Genomic DNA, 25,308 nt, shown 5'->3' on the forward strand with positions numbered 1-25,308 from the left:
CTGCAGGTACATAAAGCCATGGTCGGTCTTTGGAGGGCTGCTCGGGCTGATGAGGGGGGGAAGGAGAACGGTAGTTTGTTGTTTACTGTTATGACATGGCGATATTCTTTACGAAACTGATAATAACTTGGTGATATCCGACCGTAACTTCACCAGAATCCGTTGCTAATTTAGTACGACCGATATCCCAGCTATACACTCTACTGCCACTCCTCATTTGGTAAGCGTCTATCAACTAAACGATTGCCACTGTTAGAACAACAAGAAAACACCCTCTCCACTTTTACAAATATTCATCAAGTTCTAGATCAGCAATTTGGTTCGGCTACATTCGCCTTCAAGATGCCTCGTCTCATAAGACGACCAAGCGAATCCTGTCCTCCGGATCCGGCCCGCTATCCTCTTCCAGAAAGAAAGAATCGACGGGATGATGAGAAGAGTTCCCGCAGTCACCGTCGACAGTCCTCCCCAGCGTTGGCACATCGCCGAAGGGAGAGTCGAAGAAGTACATCAGTCGTCAGCAACGTGGACCGCCGCTCACACTTCTCGACCATAGACGAGGACCACAAAGATGATCCGGAATCGGATTACAACCCGCGGGATGTTTATTACCTCAGCCACCCTCATGAACCAAACGATGACAAGGATGATGAAAAGAGTCAATGGAACTTGGACTTGGAAGCTGGGGATGCCACGCCGATGAAACGGAGAGACGGGTATGACGAAGATGCACGCTCTACTCGTTCACGAGACAGAATAAGACGACCATCCACCATTGGCACTCTCTCGCCGCGTACAAGGTCACCATTGGATCGAAGCCGTCGACAGTCAATGCGATCAGACCACGGAACAGATCATCACCGAAGAGGATCCATACGATCAAGACCAAGGCGGGAACCATATCAAGAAGTATCAGACTCCGAAACGGCCATCTCTCCTCGCACTCGTCGTCGTCGCCGCCATATCAACCGCTCACCTACACCTCCACATAGAGGTTCAGTCATCCACGCCGGTTACTACCCCCGTCCACGTCCCAGATCCAGCACAATCCCCCACCACCACCACACCAATTACACCTCCGACGACGAAGACATTCACCACAACAACCCCCGCCGATACCACCGCCGCGCACACTCCAACCCACCTTCGGCCTCCCGCCATCACTCCTACCAATCCCGCCGCCCCTCCCTCAACCTCGCAACCCTCAAATCCTCCCCCAAAACCGCCTCCCTCCTCAAAGCCGCTTCCCGCGCTCTCGAAGCCGGCGCCGCCGCCGCCCTCAAACTCCGCAAAGACTCGCCCTCTACTCCCCTTTTTTCCGCCCAATCAGGCTCCAAAATCGCCGCGGCCGCGCTCGGCGCCGCGGTGGTAGACGGGTTGATTGAGCATGAGCATCGACGCCATCCGAAGTTGATGCGGAAGGGCGGGTTGCGACATCATGTGGTTAAGCAGGTGGTGCAGAGGGGGGTGGCGGGGTTGGTGGGGGGGGTTTTGGAGGAGGGGTTGACTGGTGGTGGCGGGAATGGGAAAGGGGATGGTGGGGATGAGGGGAGGGGAGGAAAGACAAGGAGGAAGGAGAGTGTGAAGAGGGTTGCGAAGGGGATGGTTAGGGATTATGAGAGGTGGGAGAAGGGGGGTGGAAAGGGGGATGAGGGGAAGGGAAGTCACGGTGTGAAGGAAGAGAATGAGCGGGAGAATGAGAGAAAGGGTGACAGAGGAAGAAGGGGGAGCGAGAGAGGGAGGGATACGGACGGAGAGGGAAGAAGGGAAAGGACGAGGGGGAGCGAGAGGGGAAGGGAGGGAAGTGTTCGTGGTAGGAGAAGATAGAAGTGATTTTTTCCGCGGAAGTTGGTGGTTAATAGCTCCACAAGTCGTAGTTGACGTTGTCGTTGAGAATACTTCAAATGACAAACCATAAATCTGATTCCGATGGAACGGTTCAAACGTGAGATATGATTCCGATCGGGAAGCTTGCCGATCAACATACCCGTGAACAAACAGAAATGCGGAATACGACGAGCCGAGGGGTTAACGTACCCGAAACATGTGAAAAGTTGTTGATTACATGGATACCTATTTGAGCATTCAACTGGGATGGAACTCCTGAGAAGAAAGCGTCACTGAAAATTTCGCCTTCGTAGTCAGCTTGATGTCAACATATCAAATATGTGATCATTGTTACACAGCATTCAGCTACGCCGTCATTGAGTACACCTTTCTGCCATCCAAAAGTCAACTAACATGCAAAGCCAAGCTTAGCATTGAGTCTGGCATGTGAAGCCTGCATTGAATGGCATGAAGCAAGAGCAATGTGCGTGTATGCAGTGGTTATTGGTGGCTTCTTCGTATCCAGCTGAAGTACCTCATAGCAGAGTCAGATCTGAGACACAATCACTAATAACCTTACAGCTGCAACGAATCGGATTAAGTTAGCTATGCGGGATCGACATGTTGATGCAAAAGGATAAGAAACTTTAAAGTATCATCGTCCCCCATTTTCACCTCAACGTGACGACAAATCGAGGTCGACCAGAATGCACAGAAAGCGCCATTGACACTCGACAATATTTCGGCCTGGACCAGCCGTGCCTCCTACACTCAGCTCGGAAACCGTTCCAGGCGAGCCCAATCTCACGCTCACCCATCGGACTTCCTCCAACGGATTCCCGGAGTACCGAGTTGTGATAGCCGAAACGTGGAAGAAGAAAAGAAAAAGTTGGATGATGCCTTCCGGTCAAAACATACAAAACATTGAATGCGCTCAACCATGGTTACCAATTTAGCTTGAGAAATACTTGTTCTTGCTTTCTCTTTTTACTTGAAGTTCCAACGAAGGACTCCATCATCTGCTTTGTGTGGTTCCTACACTCTCTTCATTCCTCCTCCATCTCCCAGCGCGCCACTCAACTTTGGACTTACAGCAATAAAAAATCAAAGTTATACACAAACCAACACAAAAGAATTAGACGCAAGCAATTGCATTTTTGCAACTATGGGCTCCTCAATGCAAGAATCAAAGCCCAAGATGACCCGGGTCCTAGCCCTCCACGGCTACGGCACCAGCGGTGAAATCTTTCGATCACAAACAGGCAAGTTTTTCCCTTCTCCTCCTCATCAACCTCACTAACACCACCATCATCAACCACAGCCGCATTCCGCCTCAAACTCCCCAAAGAAACCTACACCTTCACCTTCCCCAACGCGCCCCTGCCCTCGGCCCCGACCGTCGGCGTCGACAGCATTTGGAACCAAACCCCCAAATTCTACGCCTGGTGGCCAGCCCAGTCCTCCAACACCTCAGAGATCCGGGCCTCGCACGACCACCTCGAAGAAATCTTGGCTTCAGAAAAAGAACCCTTCGACCTCGTCATGGGTTTCTCCCAAGGCTGCTCCCTAATCATGTCCTACATCCTCTACCGGTACCAGGAACACGTGCTTACCCGACCACCCGGAGAAAAATTTGAACTGCCGTTCAAGGGGGTGATGTTCATCTGCGGTGGGCCGTCGTTGCCGGTGCTCCAAGACTTGGGCGTGAAAGTGAGCGTAAGGGCGTGGGATGTGAATAACGCCACGGCTGCCTTGCTGCACAAGCGCACGGAGAAGTTGAAGTTCAAGGCGGATAATCCTGATACGATTAAACGGGGCGAGGGGCTGTGGGATGAGGTGGGGGATTTGCTTCATGATCCGACGTCCAAAAGGAAAGTGGATCCGAGAGATGTGTTTGGGTTGGATTTTACGGACCAGAATATGAGGAAGGCGGTGGGCGAGTTGGGAGAGATCGTGCCGACGGTGCATGTGTATGGTGGCAGGGATCCGAGGTGGCCGGCGAGCGTGCAATTGGCGCAGTTGTTTGAGGGTGGGATGAATGAAAGGTTTGATCATGGCGGTGGTCATGAGTTGCCGAGGACGACGGAGTGTTCGGTGAGGATGGCGGAGTTGATGGAGAAGTTGAGGAGGAGGGTTGAGGGTTTGGAGGGGGAGGAGTTGAGGAATTAGGTTACTGTTTGTTGCTCATTTTTGTTTTCGGTCTTGCTTTATATACTTATGATAGACATGAAAAGGGGATGATAGATGGTGGAAGGAATTATTGTTGGACAAGAAACGAAGAAGGAAAAGCATATCATATCATAGATTGGAGGCCTCAACTCCTAGTTAGCATGATAGCATAAAACGACTTTGTACCACATTGCCCACGTTCACTTTGCTTTACTTGTTCGCCATGTTCTATCTTGTCTATTCAAAAGACAAGAACCTTCCAAATACTTCACCCAGTGCCTCTACCTCGATATAACGTCTAACTCCGGCCATGCCAATGACCTTTTCACGCCCGACACTTTTCCTGTCCATCCCATTTTCTACCAGAGCCAATAATAGTCTATGTAGTTCACCAGCCATATCCCAAACAACAAGATAACCATGCAGGCCAAGTAACTATGCAAAAAGAAATCTTTCAAGCCCGTGATATCTATACTCCATCCCATGCTCAACTTTCTTCAAAGATATTTGTACAAGGTATATGTCTGTTTATACAACACGTTTCGACGTGAGCTGCTTCGCAAACGCCTGCTCCCTCTTCGCCGTTTCCCTCATCTCCTCCTCCGTCATCTCTGACCAATTTTCCTCCCTATCATCTCTCTCAGCGTACCCTCCTTCCTCCGTCAGCACGTCCTCGGTCTCGTTGAAGACGCTCTTCTCCAACTCCGAGTCCGCCCTGATCATGGTCTTGACAGCCTTAATGGTGAGCGGGCACTCCGCATTCACCCACTCCAGCTGCTTGGCTGCCTCCCTCTGCCAGTTGGCCAAGTTCTCCAAGTCCATGTACTTCTTGGCCATGATGATCAAGGTGTGCGAGATGGGTCTCGGGCGCTGCGGGAACGAGCCGAGACGACGGAGCTCGAGCGGCAGCTGGTTCTTCACGGCGGACCGCGCGCGGACCCGATACCAGCCCGTCCAGTTGGGCATGAGACGCGCCTCGCACTCGCCGAAGGCCTCGCGGTAGCGGTTCATGCGGGCAAGCGATTGGACGTAGTAGTTCCAGTTCTTGCTGTCGAGCTCGAAGCCGCGGTTGCGGACGTCCTTGACGAACTCAATGAGCCCGTCGGCGTCGTTCTCGTCGTAGAAGACGCGCTGCATCGTCTTGATGGGATCGCACAGGATCCACTTGTAGGGACCAACAAGATGCTGAGCTGGTGTTTCCGCGCCCTCAGCACCGGTCTCCCGTGGCTCCTCGGCGACTTCACCGAAGGCTTGTAATGTCGTCTTCCTGAGAATGTGGTTCCAAATCTCTCTGACCCGGTCAAACTTGCGCTCATGGTAGTCGGCAAGCATCATGTTGTTGAGCAGACGGATTGGCAGGTTGCTAGGCTCCTTTGCAGACGGGAACTGGGTGGTGTACAACTCCATGATCTCTTCAAGTGTGCCGAAATCCCGGATCTGTGTCAAGATGAACAAGATGTGGGCAAACTGGTTGACCACGGGGCGAGGAGCCTCATGCTGGCCCTTTCCAGTCTTCTTCAGGGTCTGTTTGAACAGGTTGATGGCCTTTGTAATGTAGTACTTTTGATCCTTCTGCCACCTCTGGTGACCGGGGAGCTGTTGCCATCTACCCAAGGCGTCAATGACTCGAGTGGTCCGCTCGGCCATCTCGGGTTCTTGGCGCTTGGACAAAATCTCGTTGAGTTTGAGGGCCATGTGTGGTTCACGACTGTGAATGAAGGAGGCCATAAGGAGAACGTAGTGTTCGGGCGCGGGCTTGAAAAGGTTATCCTTCTCGGAAGCCCGCAAAAGGTTCAGAGCGTGATGCGACTGTCTGCAGTACATCAAGCCGTACAAGAGATGGCTATAGGTCTCATTGTCGCTGGGAATCTTGTTCTCATGCATGTATTCCACGAGGTTGTACAACCCCTTGAGGTCTCGCCTCCTGGCATGATGATTGAGAAGGGTGTTGAAGAGAACGGTGTACTTGCCGGGAAGTGTGCCCTTCTTCACCGTCTGCTTCACAATGACCTCGGCCTCACGGAATCGGTCATTCTGGCAGTAAGCTTCAATCAAGCTGTCCACCATTCCCACATCAGGCTTGATGCCGTCAGCCTTTGCGGCGTTGAAAAGCACCAAGGCAAATGAGAGATCACCACGCACGGCGGCCATACCCATGACAGTTCCATAAGAATATGAGTCCGGCTTTCCAACCTCATCCAAACGCTCAAAGGCCTCGAGACAGCCACTGTAATCGGATGCTTTTGCGTAGGCATTGAGCAAGATGTTCCAATGAACAGTCTTTGGTTTACCCATGCCCGCCTGCTCCAAACAGTTTTCTAGCACCTTGCGAGCCGCTTCAGGGTTACCGTTGCGCGCGTGCACGTGCATCAGACTCGAGATGAGCGACATATCTCGCGCGGCTTCTGCTGGGAGATGCTTACGGTACTCGTTGGCCAGACGTGTTACCGACTTTGTATCACCACGGCCAGCATAGAATGCCAGGAACTTTTGGTAAACTCGCTTCTCAAGAGCGTCGTAGCGGCTGTACCAATCCTTCAAGACGAGCTCCATGCCGCCAGCGTCGGTAGGATAAAAGATGTCGAGCATGGCGCGCAACACCCAAATGCGAACCTCGGCCTTGGGTAGTTGACGGTACTTCTTGTAAGCCTCCGCCGCAGCTCTGGTCTTGCCCTGTTCGATAGCCAGCTTGATGAAAGCCTCGTACGCTGATGAATCCGCAGCATGGCGAAGAAGGACAACTGCGTCTGTGGGCGAGAATAAGCGTAGTGACTTGGTGGCAAGAACTCTGACGAAATCTGCGATCTCCGTATCGACTGCTAGTACAGGGTTGGGCGTGGACTCTGTATCGGCCAGAGACTTTGTTTTGGCCGACTTGGTCTTGGCGGGCTTGCTGGCCTTTTTGGCCGGCGCTTTTGGCGCAACAAACTCGACAAACTCGGCCAGCTTATCCCGAAAGCCGGGCACGGAAGCCAGTGTTTTGAACTCGACAGTAAGCTTTTCAGAGTCCTTGAAGCTGGTAAACAACTTCCAAATGTCCAAGGCCAGCTGCCACGAAGAGGTGTTGAATGCGTGTGCCATGACATCATCAAGTCCTTGATGAAGACCTCTCTTCTTGAGGGCATCGGCAAATAGTATCTTCGCATTGTCCACGTCGTCCAAGACAAATTCAGCCTTGATAGCGGCTTTGATTATGGGTTCCGTCCACCGCTCGACAGGCACCGTGGCGAACAGCTCGCGGATCCTCCAAGCATCAACCGACCGACCGGACTGCGAAAAGTTGGCCATGACCTCGCCCTTGAAACCCTCCTGCTCGTTGGGCTCTAGCTTGTTGTAAGCCGTCCATATCTGCTCGTGCATGGGACCGAACTCTGACGGCTCGAGAAGCTCCCGCAGTGCCCGAGGGCCAGATTTTCTGGAAACCTTTTGGGGCCTTCTGTCTTGTATCACGCCACTCTCCTGCTCATTCCAGTACTGTTCGAAAAGGTCGGCGTTCATGAACGAGTCGTCCTCTAGCGGTTCGTTTTGCGGTTTTTGCGCAGCACCGGAGCTGTTATTGATGGCAGAACTGTATAATCGTGTCGCATTCCTGCGAGTCTTGTGCGCCGGTTCGAGAGATGGGAGTCGAATGGGGAGAATTTTTCGGAGGAGGGCGGCCGTTCCACTTGGGTATAAGAAGTCGAGCAAGAACATGGACGCCTTCATGGGCTCTATCTTGCTTTCTAGCCTCATCGTCTGCGAACTACTCGGGGTCTGCGTCGGTGTCGGTGCCAGTGTCGAGTCTCGCAGGAGGGCCTGGTAGGCATCGAGGAGTTCAAGTTCGGAGGCGCCATGTTGCCAGAAGGCTGTGTGTAGTTGTCGCTGGCTCTTCAACGAGGTTCTGGCGACGGGGAGAACTCTCTGGAGGCTGCATGTTTCGAGGCTCGCCGCCGTCCTCTCCAGCATCGCGTTGGAATTCGGAGGCCCAGCCAGCTGGCGTAGTTAATGGATTAGTCGTGGGTGTTGGTCGTCTCTCTCGGGCATGTTCCGCTCTCGTTTGTTTGTTTCTCGCTCGTCTCGGCTTGTCTTCCGTTATGATGTCGAACTGGGAGAGCCAAGTAGTCGACCCTGGGTGTTCCGGAACAGAGTCTGGGGGCGTTTGTGAGGGAGACAATAGCTCCAGAAAGCTAGGTCGTATGAGACTTAGGATAGCTTCCGGATCGGGGTAAGAGAAAACAACGCTGTCGGGTTGCTCGGTCGCAATTCGCGGGACTAACAGCAAATACAGACAAGACAAGACTTTGGCTGTCGCAGCACCCAGCCAAAAATTTTGAGCGCGATTCGACCAATTCACGGCGCGAAGTGGGGCTCACCTACCTTACGACATGGCCGCCCAGCCCGCCCGCGCCGTCCCAAAAGCTCCCGTCCCAGCAACGGGCAGAGACGGCGTGTGAGCTCTCCCGGCCCGGTGGAGCCCCCTATCTCAGATCTCATCGGGGGTGCCAATCACTGAAATTCGACTGCTGCCAGCTGTTCCATGCTGGCCCGACGCCCGGAGCTGAGAGAGACGGGAAGCGGCTTCTTCTTCATGCGGGGCAATTGGGGACAAGAGCTGCCCACGCCCCACACTTTCCAGGTTCAACCTCCACGTCGAGACTCGAGCCGCCAAACGTACAAGGAGGCCGTCTCTAGTTTCACAACCTTGCCGCCAGTCAACACCTCAAACTCTCTACCATACCACGGCATTGACCGAAGCTACCTGCCCCACGCTAAATTGCGCAACGGGTGCTTCATAATTCCTTTCTATAGGACCCCCTAGTTGCGACCGGAGCGCACCACCTAATCACACACACACACACACACACACTCAACCTCAACACCATGGATATCACAAAGTTCGTGGTATCCCACCGGGAGAACGCCCTCCTTTATGGCGACTATGCGACATACCGCGCCCAACTCTCTAGGAAGCTTCTCAACTCCCGCAAGAAGCTCAACATTGCGACCAAGAGCCGAGGCAAATTCCACCCCAAGGCCCAGATCACCGCTGAGCAGATCTCGGACAACCATGAGTACGACTCCCTGCTGTGCTTGTCGTGGTGGCCCAATGCTCGTCGGCCGTCCCACTAACCTCGCGTCTCTCCCAGATACCTTCATCTCGCGCTTCTCACCGCCGAGCGTACATGGGCTCATGCCATGTCCATGAAGGCTTCCCACGCTGCTGATACCAAGGGCATGACCAGTAAGGCCAGGTCACACATCGTTTCCAGACTCGAAAAGGGTGCCCGCACCGCCGAGAAGCTCGCAGATGCGCTTTCCCAGGACGCAGTCAGCGGCGCCAACCCCAACGACATCCTCGAAGCCCGCGCCTACGCCGCCTTGCTCAGGGGCGCCGCCAACTTTGAGAAGCAGAGCTGGGAGGACTGTATCGTCAGCTACGCCGTTGCCCGCATGATCTATAGTGCTCTCTCGACTTCCACCAAGGGCGACATCTACAAAGACCTCCTTACCGATACCATCGACCCCTCGATCCGATACGCTGCGTACCAGGCCAAGATTCCTCGCACCCAACCGATTCCCTCGATTGCCAAAAAGGCGTTCGCTAAAGCCGACGATGACTTGGTGGACCGTGTCAAGGCTGTCAACCCCAGTGTTTTGGAGCAGGGCGATGTGGCCATGACGGGAGTCACTGGCGCTGAGGGAGCACCCACTACCATCACATGGCGCTCGAGGGAGGTAAAGATCGAGGACGCGTCTATTGCCGGTGCCTGGGCTTCGGTACAAACAGCAAAGGCCAAGCTGAACGAGAGGCTATCCTCTGCCAGCTCGCTGGCGCCCAAGGACAAGGCCGCCGCCTACGATGACATCTTGGCCGCGACCCAGGATGCTGTCGATGCGACAAAGCAGGCCATTGACGAGCTCCGTGGAGAGGGTGTCACACAGAGCGACCCTCGCATGCAGAGCCTGCAGATCACAAGGACGGCTGTCAACTTTGAGATGATCAGCTGGCGCATTGGCCGCAACAGGGTGCTCGCTGGCGAGCTTGACGGTGCGCGCGCCACTTTTGAGGACCTGTCCAAGAGGAAAAAGAAGGCACAGGAAGCTGAACAGGCGTCAGAGAGGCCCAAGGAGGAGGCTCCCGGTCGTCAGATTGCCAAGCTAAAAGAGAAGGTGGTCCTGTATGATGGCACGCTTCAGAGTTTGGAGACCATCACAGAGTTGCCTGGTGTTGCGAACGACCAGGAGCTCTTCACTCGTCTGCAAGCCACTTCGCAATACTTTACTGCTCTCAAGTATGTTTCCCTCATCCAGCATTTCCTCTGCTACCCATAACTAACACCCCCAACCCCCCAGGTCCCTAGCAATCGCCCGCTCCCACTCCCTAGCCCACAACGACGCCAACGCTCTCGCCCTCATCCGCCACGCCCTCACCCAAACCGAGTCCGCCCTGCCCATCCTTTCTTCCACCTCCTCGGAAGAACCCTCGCCAGCCCGCAACATCCTCGTCTCTGCCGCCGACATCCAAACCCTGCACTCCCTCCTCAACGGCGAGCTCCAGCGTGCCCGCGCCCTGGTGGAGATTAGCGAGCACAACAAGAACAAGAAGCCTCAGCCTGGTAGCAGCAACGGCAAACCCCTAATCGGCCAACTAGCCAATTACCCCTCCAGCGGCCAGGTCAACCTGGAGAACATTGTTGTGTATCCGCCTAAGCTGGAGGCGATCCCTGTTAAGCCTATTTTCTTGGATGTGGCGTGGAATTATATTGATTATCCTGAGAAGGTTGTTGGAGAGAAGAAGCAGGAGGCAAAGGTTGAGCAGAAGCTGCAGCAGAGTGCTGAGGAGGCTCAGGAGGAGGAGGAGGAGAAGCCGAAGAAGAGGGGATGGTTTGGGTTTGGTCGGTAGAGGATTGTCATAGGCGGGGTGTACTAGGTCGTGTGTATTCGAAGCAGTGTTGTTTGGTTAAAAATATAATGACGGGTTACTCGAGTTGAAAGAACGCCTCCTTGTGAACTTTCGAGATAATATTTGGGCACAAGTGATATGATCTGATAAGCTTTGGTATCTTTCCCGCCGCTATGACTGACTTGCGGAGAACATGGATGCGAGCTGTTTTTGATATATTGATCACCCGGCGACAAGCTATCAGCTCTGGCCGTTGAGTTGGGATGGATGACGTAGAAAATACTCCGTCATGGTGATTTCGTAACCCTGACTAGTACTAGTTACCTAGAGGCGTGCTTCTTCTCTCATTTTGACCAAAGCTTCAACACAAGGATTCACTCGCAATTCTTTCTTCGTGTGCTTTTAGCGTGTTTTTCTCGCCTCGAACTTTGTTTTTTCATCATCTCGAACTCTGGGAAGTGAGCCCAGTTGAGAGTTCCTTTGGGGCCGTCATTTGTGTTGTTTCGTTATTACTCCACTCCACCCGTTTAAATTGTAGAGGTCCGATAGCGGCTCGAGCGGTTCGGTCTTATATCACTCGTGACGAGACGAAATATTCCAACTCTTGGACAGACAACAACGGCTGACTATCACCACTCACAATCACATACAACTGACACCGCAGGTAGGGGAGGAGATGGTATAATTGGCAAACGCTTGCTATTCAATTCATTTCAATCATGAGGGGAGAGAGTGATTATGTCGAACTTTGTTGTCCGTTATGGTGCATCGTATACAATGACATGATATATACATACACGCACCCCCGCCTTTTCCAGCACCTTGCTGCTTTGCCCTCCCGTTGCCCATGCAAAAAAACCAACCCATCAGATCATCTCATCTCATCATTTTTGTTTTGGATGGAAAAAGATATCGTGAAGATAGATGAAGATTTTTATTTGTAACCCCAGAAAACGCAGGAAGTTTTGATGCTCAAGAACGCCTTCCGCCCTCTGCGGTATTAAACACAGGATCCAGCATGATAGACCTCAAAGAGAAACATGACATATGAGTACAAGGGAGAAATACACAGTGGAGATCATTCCGCTCCAACCAAGCTTACTTAGACACCGGGGAGAAAGAAGTATGTGGGTATAGTGAGAAAACGTGAAAAGGAAAACCTAAAACTGTTGGGCTTCAGATTTACTCCTTCTTCTCGCCCTCAGTGTTCTGCTGCTGCTGCTGCTCGCCAGACTCAGCACGGGCCTTGTGCATCTTGTCGAAGAGGTTCAAGCTGGCAACCTGGAGGTCGTCGATCTTCTCCTTGAGGGCATCGGCAGAGATGGTCTGCTCGCCAGACTGGCTCTTGGCGATGAACTCGCGGAGGCTAGTGATCTTCTCACGGATGGCATCAGCCTCGGTCTTGTCGAGGCGGTCAGCGTACTCGTTGAGAGCCTTCTCGGTGTCGTTGAGAACGCCATCGGCCTTGTTGGCGGCCTCAATGGCAGCCTTGCGCTCCTTGTCCTGCTCAGCATACTTCTCGGAGTCCTCAACCATCTGCTGGATCTCAGACTCGGAGAGACCGGAGCCGGAGGCAATGGTGATGGACTGGTCCTTGTTGGTGGACTTGTCCTTGGCGTGGACGTGGACGATGGAATCGGCGTCAATGTCGAAGGTGACCTCGATCTGGGGAACACCACGGTGGGCAGGGGGGATACCGACAAGCTGGAAGTTGCCGAGCATCTTGTTGTCCTTGACGAGCTCACGCTCACCCTGGAAGACCTTGATCTCGACGGCGGTCTGGAAGTCGGCAGCGGTGGAGAAGACCTGGGACTTCTTGGTGGGGATGGTGGTGTTACGGTTGATCAGACGAGTGAAGACACCGCCGAGGGTCTCGATACCGAGGGAGAGGGGAGTGACATCGAGGAGGAGAAGGTCCTTGACCTCACCGGAGAGGACGGCACCCTGGATGGCAGCACCGATGGCAACAGCCTCATCGGGGTTGACGGACTTGGCGGGGTCACGGCCGAAGATGCCCTTGACGGACTCGGCAACCTTGGGCATACGAGTCATACCACCGACGAGGATGACCTCCTGGATGTCCTTGGCCTGGAGGTTGGCATCCTTCAGGGCCTTGCGGACGGGCTCAATGGTGCGCTGGATGAGGGGATCAACCATGGCCTCGAGCTGAGCACGGGTGAGCTTCTGGTTGATGTGCTTGGGGCCGGAGGAGTCGGCAGTGATGAAGGGAAGGTTGATGTCGGTCTGGAGGGAAGAAGAAAGCTCGATCTTGGCCTTCTCGGCGGCCTCACGGATACGCTGGATGGCCATGCGGTCGCCGGAGAGGTCAATGCCGGAGTCCTTCTTGAACTGCTGAACGAGGTGGCGGACGAGGTGGATATCGAAATCCTCACCACCGAGATGGGTATCACCGTTGGTGGACTTGACCTCGAAGACACCGTTCTGGATCTCGAGGACAGAGATATCGAAGGTACCACCACCAAGATCGTAGACGGCGACAACGCGGTCCTGCTCCTTCTCGAGACCGTAGGCGAGAGCGGCGGCAGTGGGCTCGTTAACGACACGGAGGACGTTGAGGCCGGCAATCTGACCAGCATCCTTGGTGGCCTGACGCTGAGAGTCGTTGAAGTAGGCGGGGACGGTAACGACGGCGTTCTTGACGGGCTTGCTGAGGAAAGCCTCGGCGGTCTCCTTCATCTTCTGGAGGACGAAACCACCAATCTGGGAAGGAGAGTACCTCTGGCCACGGGCCTCAACCCAGGCATCACCATTGGTGTGCTGGACGATCTTGTAGGGAACCTCCTTGATGTCGCGCTGGACCTCGGGGTCGGTGAACTTGCGGCCGATGAGACGCTTGGTGGCGAAGAGGGTGTTCTCGGGGTTGACGACGGCCTGACGCTTGGCGGCAACACCAACAAGGCGCTCACCATCCTCAGCGAAGGCGACGACGGAGGGGGTGGTACGGGCACCCTCGGAGTTCTCAATAATGCGAGGGGTCTTGCCCTCCATGATGGCAACGGCGGAGTTGGTGGTACCTGGGGGCTTCAGTTAGCCATGGCCGAGTAGATACCTCTAGTGATGCTACATACCAAGATCGATACCGATGACGGAACCAGTGACCTTTCCGTTTCCTTCCGTTGACTCGAAGCGCGCGAAGGCGGGGGTCATGGGCTTCCTGAGCATACCCGCGGCGCGGGTAGCAATAGAGGCCTTGGGCAGCTGTGGTGAGAGGGGGAAGTGTCAGCCATTGTCATTGTTGAAGGTATTCATGAATATGGAACGCGCTATTATCGCGACTTGGAGTGAGGGGAAAGTGGAAGCGGCGGATGCTGCAAGTGCAAGTGCAAGTGCAAGCTCGGTATATACTTACAGCCCTGGTAAGCCTTGTGGACATCATCTTGTGTATGTGACTCTAAATTAAAAACGAAAAATAACCCCTTGGAAAAACAGACAGGGCCGGGAATCAACAGAAAGCAGACGGGGAAAAGGTGGTGGTGGAGGAGGAGGAGAGGGTGGTTATGAATGAGGATTCGTGAACGGAGAGCGGAGGCCAAGGAGGAGCTGGTCAAGCTCTTTTGTACTGCGAGGGAAAAAATTCAACAACCCGGTCATCGAAGGCGTTGGAAATTTTGCTCGGCTGCTTCTCAGCGCCCACACGGCCCAGTGACTGGATCAAGGACTCCAGCGGGACCTCCAGTGGCACCGCGGGGGAGCCACTTCCTACCCACTGAGAGCAGCCGCATGCACGGTAAGTGGGGCGCCGAGCAAGCTCCGCACGGGCCACCCCGTCAATTGTCGCAGTGTTTGCTGGGCGGGCACTGGCGGGCGAAGGCGGGGAGCCTAGCTCGCCTAGGAGGTGAACTCCCGTCTTCCTCCTTCGACCCGTTTCCTCCGTCCACCGAGAACTCCGAGCGGCCGTCGACTACCACCCTCGAATTGCATCCATTCCCGTCTTGAACTTTGCGACGGCACGTGACTCGTACCCTTTTTGTTTTCTAAGTGCTGGCCGGCTGCGGTTTGATAATGAGAATGGGTGAGGGGAGGGGAAGGCGGGCTCGGGCGGGTATGCGTAACGATGGCCTGTGACGGCATCGGGGGAGTGGATGCGCTGCTTGATTACCACGGTTACGTATTGCGCGCTACTTTGAGATGTGTAAACTAGAGGTATATATCTTAATGCTTCACTCCAATTCCTGAGACTACATGCCATAGATGTTGTCTATTTCTGAGGCTACTCATTGTGCGCCAAATCACCTCTGCCGTTGCGCGCATTGATGAATCGAACGGCCAAACATCAAACTCGCATGTATCCGATGATGTACCTGGCTGGCCATGGAGGTACTTGAAGAGTGGAGGACCCCGGTTTTGGAAGCTTGAGGTACCTTTAACTTTAAAGCCTAGGTTAACTATTCTTTTCTCTCAAGCTTACCGCCACTTATTATCAACAAATCCAAAAAGGCTCTTTCCAAATGATTTAACTGCACGGCAAAAAGACTTCGCACGAGTTTAGCATAGTCTTTTCCCTTTGGCACTGCATTGTGTTGTCATCCCGTTGTAAGTGGGTGGCGAGCTTAGGATAAGGTAAGGTATGGGAAAGGGACTTTGACGCAGATTTGCGACAACAGAAAGCAATGACGAACAGGTCGGACGGGCCTCTCCTATCATTCTCCTAGACAACTAACATGTTCACTTCCATTGACTTCCTAATTCTAAACTCACCAGCTTTCAACTATTCTACATTGTAATCCCGTTTAGCCACATCAGCATACAGTGCTTCTCTCTCATTGTCCCCAATCCCGACCAAGATACACACCTGCCCGCTCCCAGCATTCGAGTTCCCACGCGATCCTTCCAGTTGAATGGTTCCTCCTCCTTTGACATCACCTCCCTCGACACCGAACCGACAACAGCGCGGAACTGTGCATGTTCATCGCAAACTGCCCTGATCTGGAATTGCCCGGTCAAAACAAACCCGCCAAGACTTTCGCACAATGACTGTCAAGGACGATGTGTAAGCTGATGCCCCAAGTCTATTCCACGGGTTGCACCCCGTGCCCCCAAACCACCATCCCCGGGAATTGCCATCACTTTCAAACCTGCCTTGTTCTTTTGCTGACACAAGATTTGATCTCGCTTCTAGTTACCATGCGACCGAACACTTGATCCTCCCCAAGCCTCGACGCCGCTATCGCACCAGTGTCCATCCTAGGTACGTCCTGGGTTCATCCCCATGGCGACACGCCCACGTGGCACCCGGCAGCTAATATCAGATTTGTAGTCACTGGCAGTTGCGCTCCATGGTGGGCGTCGAGGACAATGACCTAGTCTATTTTCCCGGAGGAAGGGACAACACCGAGGTCCAGAGACTCAACATCACGACGCAGGAGATCGAAACCATCAAGCGCCTTCCTTTCCAGCCTAGGTGTCTTGTTGCGCGGAATGGGTGGATCTGCTGTGGTGGCGAGACGGGCGAGTTTACGGCGATACATGTCCGCGAAAGAAGCCCTCCGAACGATGCCAATGCGACGGATTCGGACGACCAGGTTCCCGGTCAGGAGCTACTGGACGAACTCAGTCATGACCTGGACGACGAGGACTCGGTAGAGGTCGCGCGGGCGCTAGCTCGAGCCCAGATCATAACTGCTGCGCGAGGCAATGCCAACAACGATAACAAGAACCTGTCTGTCACAAGCAAAAAGTTTGGCAAACAGCGCGTCAACTGCATCACTTTGTGGTTTCCACCAACCCTGGTACCCGCTGCGGCAGGCGCATACAACGAACCAGTTGCCGTTCTTTCAAACAATGACAATTCCGTTTCTTGTGTTAGTTTGTGGGAAGAGGAGGCCTTGGACGAGATCACATACCCAGACTGTGTCAACCGTGCTGTCATCTCCCCCGACGGCCGGCTCCTCATCGCCATCAGCGACGACCCTTACCTATACGTACACGAGAGAGTTGAGAAGGAGGAGCCGTGGATGAATAGTTACCGTCTCTCCCATCGAACACACAAATGGGTTCCGTTGCGTAAAGTTCCCTTGGAGAGTCAAAGCAAAGATGATCGGTCAGAAAATAGGTATGTGTGCCATCTTTATTTGCTGTTTGCCATGTTTGCGCAACACCCTAACACCGTACTAGGGGGAGTTTTGCCGCATGCTTTTCCAGTACAGGGAGTTATCTCGCTGTCGGCACTCAATATGGGATTATTTCCGTCTTCGATGTCGCGGCCTTCTCTGTCTCTGGATTAGATCCTCTCATAACGACCTTCGGCTCGTCAAGGCCACACGCTGAGCTGGGCGCCATCCGTGACATGGCCTTTGCTCCCGGGTCCACGGACCTCCTAGCATGGACTGAAGATCGTGGCCATGTCGGTGTCGCCGACCTCCGAACCGGTTTTCTCTCACGCCAGATTCTGGACCTGGACAAACGAGACGACTACGACCACGTCACCATATCCGATAGAAGCGCTATCGACCCTCGCCTCCTCCTCCTCGCAGCAGCCCGCAGCGATGACAATGAGGCCTCAGCATCCGCTTCACCACCGCCTCGCTTGCGCGGTGTCGATCTTCTAGCAGCCCTGGAAGCTCGACGGGAACGCTCAAATAGAGAGCATTGGGATTCGCTAGAGTCGTCTTCGTTCACTCCTCGTGAACTGGAGGTACTTGACGCGATTCGGGCAGAACGGAGACAGCGAGATGCCGCCACCTCGGGCGGAGGAGGAACCGCAACCGAAAGAAGAACTAATACTTCGATCTGGCGTGATGATCCATTATCCCGCTCAGGCGGAGCAGGAGCAGGAGACACCCAGCGGTCGTCTGGGAGTAGCGAGCAGTCCCGCGAGCGTAGCAGTGGCTTGAGAAACACTCGTGAAACCCGGGACCTATCTACCTACCGTGAGTACGCAGACTTACTCACCGGCGTCCCTCCTCGCGCAGCTACATCGCTACGAGCATCTGCCAGCACCGGCAGTGCAACCGGTGGTAGTAGTGGTCGTGATGGGCGGAACATGCGAGCAAGCATAGCCGCATTACGGGAAGCAGCTGACGAAGCTACCGCCGCCGATCATCTTCGCGTCATCAGTGCCATGGCTAGTATAGACAGAGGAGGAGACCGAGGAGACCGAACGTACCCACCTACCCGGCCCGCTGGTACCGCTGGTGCCAGCGGCCGTACCACCAGCAATACCAATAACCAAGCCCAGACTGCCTCAGACGCAGCAGCAGAGAGGCGAGCCCTCACCCTCTCCTCGCGCATCATGGCGAACCCAAGCTTATTGTCTCCCACCAGCAGAAACACCACATCCAACACAAGCACCAGCAATGTCAGTGCTGCCGCCACCCTGCAACAGCTCTACTACACCCTCCACCTCGAAGATACCCTACCGTTCGACAGCTTCAGCAGGACGCTCCCCGATCTCGACTCCACCCGCAGGCTGCGCGGCGCCCATGCTTCGCTGCGCGAGTGGGATGATCACCCGACTAGACGGGCGTTTGGGGCGCTGTATATGAGTAGACGGGAGCCGGATCCGCATGATACGGCGGGGTTGTGTTGGAGTGAGGATGGAAGGATTTTGTAAGTTTGCTTCTCCTTTTTTTCTTGGAAGCTAGTCTTGGTTGTTGATTGCTAATTGTTATGTGTGTGATATGATACAGGTTCGTCGGCGCTGAAGACGGGATTTACGAGTTCCATGTGAATCTTTTGCAGAGGAGTCTGTTTCCTAGTTTGGATTATCGTTAGGTTTTCTGCCACTGTCACACTGGGAACACTGGGATGGAACGATTGTTGAGTTTGATGTCATGGTTTTCGGTTTATCAGGTCATTCAAAGTAACATACGACGCCGCGTACCTTGCTTGACTTTTTTTCTTCGCGTTTGGTGTGGGTTCAATGATGGAAGGGAACGGGGCGTTTTTAGGCACACAAGTTGCGACTAGTCAACCTGTTTGGGGTGAACACGAACATAGGTACCTCTTTATAACAGCGAACGGACATGGGACGTGGGACGTGGGACGTGGGCGCAGTGGAAGAGTGTCTTTTGCTCTTTTGCTGAAATGATGATGGACTATCAAGACGGTGACGAACGGGAAACCTTGAAAAGTAATGAGGATGTTTGAGGTTGGGCTTGGGTTGATGGCGGGTACAAATTGATGAGGCAGCGGATAGTTAGGTTAACAAAAGTAACCGAGTTGGTGATTCTTGTATGGTGTTATCCAAAGTAGTTTTAACACCTCGTGAAGAGGAATTGAATACTTATATCGCTGCTTATCTCGACTTCTCTTGATGAGAATGTTCTAACATCAACTGTCAACAAATTCTTTTACCACCTGGCATGATATTACTGTCATTACCCATCACTTCAAGTGCATCATGATCAAAGACATGAATAATACGAATAACATTACGGGTTTGCGATGTCCCAATATTAAGAAAGGCTATGTATGTATGTATCTCCCGTCCTTGATTCGATCTTTCCATTCCATCCATTCCTTTCACTCAATTCCATTCTATTTCATAGAACTTTCCACCTCCTTCACAGCACTAACCCCCAATGCCCACCCGTAAATAAGAACTGCACAAGAGGGAGGTATTATCCACCAGAAACGCCTGTAAGCCACCAACCATGTCCTGCCCTGTCCCCAAAATATCAAACTGTTCGTCTCCCTCTTTGTTTGTGGATACTCCATAGGTTCCGTTCACATTCTTGAAGTCCCTGATAAACAGGATTTGTGCCAGTTTGGAGATCCGAGGCCCGACATAATCCCCGAAAACGCGGTGATCATAAAAGCATCGTTCCTTCGTTTGAGGCATACCCGTGAGAAAACAGATAAGAAAGATCTCAAGTCGAGAGCTGAACTGAACCCTCTCTGAGAACTTTCTTCCATCACTCAGCAATTGCTTCCTCCTGGTGCTGCTGCGCAGGGCCATTCATCTTGGGACGTTCTACATCTGAAATAGACGTCGACCGATGAAGACCCGAAGCGTGAGTAGGTTCGTGAGTAATAGCGACGTCTTTTCCTGATGACTCGGCTAATTGACGTTCTGCACAGCCAGTTGTTAGCAAGGATGATTCTTCCAGGTCACATTCTAGAGGTCGGCGTGAAACTCACCCAATTCACGAATACGATGCCTCAACATCTGATTCTCCCTCACAAGCATCTGCGTTTCCGCCTGATAAAAGGCACTCTCATCCCTTCCGCCCAGGGCCCACTGGTCCATACTGTCTGCACTAATCGACGTGGCGCGCACCCTAGGCGAAGCGCATCTGCTCGGCGTTCTGGACCGAGCCTTGTTGAGGTCATTGCTGCTGCGGGGGAAGTCGAACGAGCCGCGGGGGTGGGGCAGGTAGCCCGGTGACTTGGGGATAGATGTTCCAGGAACTCCTCCCATCTGTGGTGTTGAGATAGGGGTATCCCGCCCGGAGTTGTCGTCGCTGACGGCCCCGGATGAGGACTGCTGGCGCTGAAGCTGGGATTGTAACCTCCGGATTTCACTGAGCAGGCGGTTCACCTGATACTCCTGCTCGTTCTCTAGCTCCTGGTGAAGCTCTCCGAGGCTAGGAGCCCGGCTGTGCTGCTGGGGGCGGCCGGGGATGGGCTGGGGGGAGCTGACGGATGAAGGCTTGGAGCTGTCCGAAATCATTTCGCCAGGAGCTGGTACCGAGGGGTCGTTCATCTGGAGGTTCATGAGGACTTGTGATTGGCGACGACCGGCGCTGGGAATCTTGGGGGCCTGAGATGCAGAAAGAGGGCTGATGGAAGAGCCTAGATAGGTAGCAAGTGTCAGCAGGGTGATTTCAGAGTCATAGTTGGGCGTTGAGTCACGAACCTCGTAGTGAATCCTTGCGCTGAAGACCAGCGTTGAGGGTAGCTGCGGCCTGGAGGGAAACAGAGCCTGATCTGGGGGACGGCGCGGGGGATGCCTCCCTATTCTGGCCCAGAGGGGAATGGGTGCGGATTGACGACGACATGCTGGTACGTTTAGGTATCTCGAGGTTTGGTGTTGACGAAGAGGGAGAAAGAGAAGTGTCTGGATCGGAGCCCAGGTGCATGTTCGCGTCGGAGCTTGTCTGGTTAATAGCTAGGCTAAGCTATTGAAGGTAGTATAGAGGTATCGGGTCGCGTCGGCAAACGGAGGCAGCCAGGTGCAAGGAAGGGCACTCTGTGACTCTGAGCAGTCGAGGTATGCTTGGTTCGGATCAAACAGATTGGCCGGTGAATTAGTTGCAGGATGCCGTTGACGGAGTTGAGAAGAAAGTCTGAAAGAGTCTCGAGACCGCGGAGAGGGTGTTCAGATGGCGAGCGCAACACGGCTGGAAGTTGCCAGTTCCACTTGCACGTCACAAACACGAGACACAGACGAGACGGGAGACGGAGAACCAGTGGGGAGATCTCTAGGTAATATGGGACGTTGCGATGTTAAAGAGGAGAAAAGAGGACAATGGTACCTTCGGTAGATGTGACAAGATGGTCTAGAATCTCGATTCCACTCAGGGTTCCTTTTTAAAAGGTTTAGAACGGCCCATGATGGCCCGACAATCTTAAAGCCGTCCATGTGTGGAAGGTACTACGATGCTCCAGCTGTTTGGATGCAAGAAATGCTTGGCGTTGTCGAAGGTTCGCTGCAGCTGCGGGCTTCGTCTTCCATGCCATGGATCCGGCCATGCATCGCGGCTGAAAACAGCCAAAATAACGTCCACGGGGCGCGTGATAGCAGTTGTAGCCACCTGTAACTTTTGTCGCACAGGCCACAGGACCCCTGAAGATCTTGGCACTTCCCTCTTGCGACCATTTCTCACCTCCAGGATCCCCATTCAAGATCTGACTGACCAGGCAAGAGTCGAACTTGTTGAGATTCATGCAAAATGAAGCAACCGGACTCTTTGTTGGGGTCAAAGTCAGGTTCGTGACCTTTTTGAGGCGTCGGGGGCGTCTAATACAGCCGCGCTACTCGGCGATATCCGCAGTTTACCCAACATCAACCTTAAAAGCGATTATGCTAGCCATCTGTAGAGTGACGTTCAAGTTCGCTCGTTACTTGATATAACAAAACTGGTCTCAACCGGTTCAAATGCCTTGAGAACATGTCCAACATATGCAAACACTGAAAGAATTCCGGCTACACACTGAAACACAATGGCGACGGGATATCCCATCGGGGTCCCCACATGTGCTGTCCGAGACAAGGGCAGCATCACGAGAGAACATGACTGATATCGAGGTCAGGTGCCTAAAGAGAAACCGACGGTCGAGCCATAGAGGTACCCAAAACAGGCAACCATAATCGTTACCGAGGTGGTGGAACTTCTCTTTCACACCTGAACAATGCTTGGGCAAGCCGATCGCGTTTCGTCGGAACCCCGATATTCTTTTTTCATCGACTGGTCAAATCCGCCGAAGCATCGACGTTGGCGAGGAAATGCGGAAGCAAGCTGACATTGGAAGATGGTGGTAAAACACAAACAAAACCGTAGCACGTGAAGTTGAGTATTCTGACTTGATGTGAATTTGCAGCCATGCTAAGTGAAGTCATGTTCTGATACTGAAATATGCTCGATGACAGCACTGAGCAGCACGGGTGGACGTTGTAGATGCGGGAAAGGCCGGGGCCGCCGCATCTCGGATTCCCCACACTGTTGAACTTACCTCCGACGGCGGCGACCCGACTTCGGACCTTATGCACGACCGCCGCAACCCGTCTCCGCAAAGCCCGTGACTTACTTCAACAAGCCTACAATAACAGCTACCGGCACACTTTCACCATGACACTTATCCTCACACCAAGAGGTCGACTCGCGGCGGCAGCATCAGCAGCCTCGACAGCAACAATACGAAATGCAGTTACGTCATCGCTCACTTCGATAACGCGGACTGGTCATCACCATGGCAGTTTCCGTCCTTTCTCCCACACCTCCGCCTCTCACGCCGACTTCACCCACGCCGTGATAGGCGGCGGGGTAGTCGGCCTCGCCATCGCGCAACAACTAGCCCGACGCTCTTCCTCCCCCTCCACCCTCCTCCTGGAGCGGCACCCAGCCGTCGGCACCGAGACATCCTCGCGCAACAGCGAAGTGATCCACGCCGGCATTTACTACGGCGCCGGCAGTCTCAAGACGGAGCTCTGCATCCGGGGCAAGAACTTGCTGTACGAGTTCTGCGAGAAGCACTCGGTCCCCCACAAGCGCGTCGGCAAATGGATCGTCGCGCAGAACCAGGCCCAGCGCGAGGCGCTGCAGCGCATACACGACTTCTGCGTCCATGAAATCAACGTGCCCGTGCGCTGGGTGTCGCGCGAGGAAGCGCAGCGTCGCGAGCCGGCGGTGCGGGCTGAGGCTGGGATCCTGGAGTCTCCGACGACGGGTATTGTTGATTCTCACTCGCTGATGGCCTGTCTCCAGGGCCGGTTCGAGGAAGCAGGCGGGACGGTGGCGCTCGCCAGCGCCGTTACGGCCATTCGGCCCGTTGGCGGCAGTGCCAATGCCAACGGAAAGGAAGGCTGGGAGCTCACAGTCCGCCACACCACCACCGGCGAGACCTCCACCATCACCACCTCAACAATCATCAACTCTGCCGGCCTCGGCGCCGTCGACATCCACAACATGATCGTGCCCCCCTCGCAACACAAACAAATGTTCTACGCAAAAGGGAATTACTTTTCCTACCCCTCCTCCTCCCCCAAAGTCTCAACCCTCATCTACCCCGCCCCCGAACCCGGCGCGGGCGGGTTGGGCACGCACCTGACCCTCGACCTGGCGGGCAGGATCAAGTTCGGCCCGGACGTGGAGTGGGTTGATTCCCCCAAAGACTTGGCTGTCAACTCGGCTAGGCTGCCGGAGGCGATCGAAGCAGTAAAAAAGTACCTGCCGGACTTGGACGAGACGCAACTGCAGCCGGATTACGCGGGGATAAGGCCGAAGCTGGGGAAGGCGGGGGCGGTGGCGCAGGGGAAGGGGTTTGTGGACTTTGTGATTAGGAAGGAGGAGGGGTATGAGGGATGGGTGAACTTGTTGAACATCGAGAGTCCGGGGTTGACGAGCTCGTTGGCTATTGCGGAGAAGGTGGAGGGGTTGTTGTATGGGTGAGTTGGTTGGGTGTGAGAGTGACTTGGTGAGTGGGTGAGGTGAGGTCTATCGGTCGGGTAGGTAGGTGTGTCGTTCCGTGCCTTTGGGAACTTGGATGTTCCGTCTGATGAGAGACGTGATATGTTATGGTGACGATGTGAGGACGAACGAGGCGTTCATCACTACTCCTCCTGAATCCAGGACGGTATTATCTTTGCGCTTGGAATGCTTGGGCTCTGCCAACAACATGCCCACATTTCCTTCTGATTCGTCCAGGTCTCTTCTATTCACAAAGTACATATGCCACTATAACGTCGCTCGCCTTATATAACCAAAGCTGCTCAACACAAGAAGCTCACAAGGCTTTTAGCCGCGGTTTACCTCATGAGGCTCCTGATTGCGTCGAGAATTCATTTCTCGCGCGAACCCCTCCATTATTCGGTTTCGAGGTGCCGAATAGTCGTTAGATTACAGCTTCTTTTTTCTATCCGTTTCGAAGCGACCTCAAAAGAGCTTCCCTATGAGCATATTCTTAGTTCTTACCAGGCCCCATTCTCGAACCTCTCGTCTCCGGTCGAACAGACCAAGCTCAAAGCTCTCGGACACGACCCAATCCGAAAACCGAATTCAATGTGGACCGATGTGGACATCCGGCTCGAATGCAACCGGCCGATCCCGTCTCCCGGACCCCGGCTCGCTCGACCCCTCCGATACGGCCTTGGCATTGACCCTCTCAGTCGGGTTTCGGAGCTTTGCACCGGACGGACTCCACTTTCGGCCGTTTTAGTTAGGTCACAAGAGACTACGGTTTCCTGCTTCACTCACACGTGCGGAAGCCTTTCCTTCTTCTCTTTTTACACGAGTACGAACCTTTGTGATCTGTGTTCTCGTTTTTGTCCACCATCACTTCTACCCAAGTGCACCGTTGCTTATGCCGTGGCCGTGGTTACTTGTGGCTACCTGTGGCCCACTCCCGCCGGCACACGTGTAGCTGATGCCGATCATCGCCGCAAGTACCCCGCACGCTAGGAGATACCGACGGAAAATGCCAAGGGCCCAAGGAACCCGAACGGATGAAGCTGAGCTGGAGCTAGAGCTGGGAAGGGGGTGAAAGTCATCAAACTTGGCTAGTATGGATCTGTAGTAGTACGGCGTAATTGTAAAGGGTGCTGAGGGTGGGTAAGTGCTTTATGCTTGTGTTTGGTGTTTGGTGTTTCTTGGTGTGCTGTTGGTTCCAACTAGACGGGCGGCGACACATCGAGGACTCACTTTTGTAGGGTGGTTGTAAGTGGGAATGGGGTCACACACTCTCTCTTCGTCCCTGAAATTCTGTGTGACGGTTCCGTTCAAGGCTTGCGAGTGTGGCGGTCAGGTACA

General features: G+C 53.9%; 9 protein-coding genes across 9 annotated transcripts; 6 read left to right on the forward strand and 3 right to left on the reverse strand.

The window, feature by feature from the left end:
- The first annotated feature begins 55 nt into the window (after positions 1-55).
- B0H65DRAFT_477962 (uncharacterized protein) lies at positions 56-2,108 on the forward strand. The gene has a single exon (XM_062827459.1). The coding sequence runs from the start codon at positions 343-345 to the stop codon at positions 1,825-1,827; it is 1,485 nt and encodes a 494-aa protein (XP_062677619.1). The 5' UTR covers positions 56-342; the 3' UTR covers positions 1,828-2,108.
- Positions 2,109-2,992: 884 nt separating this feature from the next.
- Positions 2,993-3,996, forward strand: B0H65DRAFT_512059 (serine hydrolase-domain-containing protein; the record flags this gene model as incomplete). Its single annotated transcript, XM_062828545.1, has 2 exons — positions 2,993-3,089; positions 3,149-3,996. The coding sequence occupies 2 exons, from the start codon at positions 2,993-2,995 to the stop codon at positions 3,994-3,996; spliced, it is 945 nt and encodes a 314-aa protein (XP_062677620.1).
- A 197-nt stretch (positions 3,997-4,193) lies between these two features.
- Positions 4,194-8,294, reverse strand: B0H65DRAFT_313774 (uncharacterized protein). The gene has a single exon (XM_062823339.1). The coding sequence runs from the start codon at positions 7,939-7,941 to the stop codon at positions 4,525-4,527; it is 3,417 nt and encodes a 1,138-aa protein (XP_062677621.1). The 5' UTR covers positions 7,942-8,294; the 3' UTR covers positions 4,194-4,524.
- A 562-nt stretch (positions 8,295-8,856) lies between these two features.
- B0H65DRAFT_435591 (uncharacterized protein) lies at positions 8,857-10,879 on the forward strand (the record flags this gene model as incomplete). Its single annotated transcript, XM_062825199.1, has 3 exons — positions 8,857-9,047; positions 9,123-10,268; positions 10,330-10,879. 3 exons carry the CDS (start codon positions 8,857-8,859, stop codon positions 10,877-10,879), a joined length of 1,887 nt encoding a protein of 628 aa, XP_062677622.1.
- Positions 10,880-11,942: 1,063 nt separating this feature from the next.
- B0H65DRAFT_313804 (heat shock protein 70 family) lies at positions 11,943-14,523 on the reverse strand. Its single transcript, XM_062823340.1, has 3 exons — positions 14,250-14,523; positions 13,969-14,098; positions 11,943-13,914 (listed from the first exon to the last, which is right to left on the reverse strand). Exons 1-3 carry the CDS (start codon positions 14,274-14,276, stop codon positions 12,062-12,064), a joined length of 2,010 nt encoding a protein of 669 aa, XP_062677623.1. The 5' UTR covers positions 14,277-14,523; the 3' UTR covers positions 11,943-12,061.
- Positions 14,524-15,870: 1,347 nt separating this feature from the next.
- B0H65DRAFT_434916 (uncharacterized protein) lies at positions 15,871-18,452 on the forward strand (the record flags this gene model as incomplete). Its single annotated transcript, XM_062825165.1, has 4 exons — positions 15,871-15,890; positions 16,020-16,088; positions 16,158-16,952; positions 17,015-18,452. The coding sequence occupies 4 exons, from the start codon at positions 15,871-15,873 to the stop codon at positions 18,450-18,452; spliced, it is 2,322 nt and encodes a 773-aa protein (XP_062677624.1).
- A 1,215-nt stretch (positions 18,453-19,667) lies between these two features.
- On the reverse strand, positions 19,668-21,011 carry B0H65DRAFT_313838 (uncharacterized protein). Its single transcript, XM_062823341.1, has 3 exons — positions 20,700-21,011; positions 19,982-20,635; positions 19,668-19,913 (listed from the first exon to the last, which is right to left on the reverse strand). The coding sequence occupies exons 1-3, from the start codon at positions 20,920-20,922 to the stop codon at positions 19,756-19,758; spliced, it is 1,035 nt and encodes a 344-aa protein (XP_062677625.1). The 5' UTR covers positions 20,923-21,011; the 3' UTR covers positions 19,668-19,755.
- Positions 21,012-22,632: 1,621 nt separating this feature from the next.
- Positions 22,633-23,952, forward strand: B0H65DRAFT_552658 (FAD dependent oxidoreductase; the record flags this gene model as incomplete). Its single annotated transcript, XM_062829902.1, has 1 exon — positions 22,633-23,952. The coding sequence occupies one exon, from the start codon at positions 22,633-22,635 to the stop codon at positions 23,950-23,952; it is 1,320 nt and encodes a 439-aa protein (XP_062677626.1).
- A 144-nt stretch (positions 23,953-24,096) lies between these two features.
- On the forward strand, positions 24,097-25,096 carry B0H65DRAFT_314108 (uncharacterized protein). Its single transcript, XM_062823342.1, has 2 exons — positions 24,097-24,225; positions 24,302-25,096. The coding sequence occupies exon 2, from the start codon at positions 24,316-24,318 to the stop codon at positions 24,958-24,960; it is 645 nt and encodes a 214-aa protein (XP_062677627.1). The 5' UTR covers positions 24,097-24,225; positions 24,302-24,315; the 3' UTR covers positions 24,961-25,096.
- Positions 25,097-25,308: the final 212 nt, after the last annotated feature.

Source organism: Neurospora tetraspora, assembly GCF_033439725.1.
Source record: "Neurospora tetraspora strain CBS 560.94 chromosome Unknown B0H65scaffold_8, whole genome shotgun sequence".
Classification (NCBI taxonomy): domain Eukaryota; kingdom Fungi; phylum Ascomycota; class Sordariomycetes; order Sordariales; family Sordariaceae; genus Neurospora; species Neurospora tetraspora.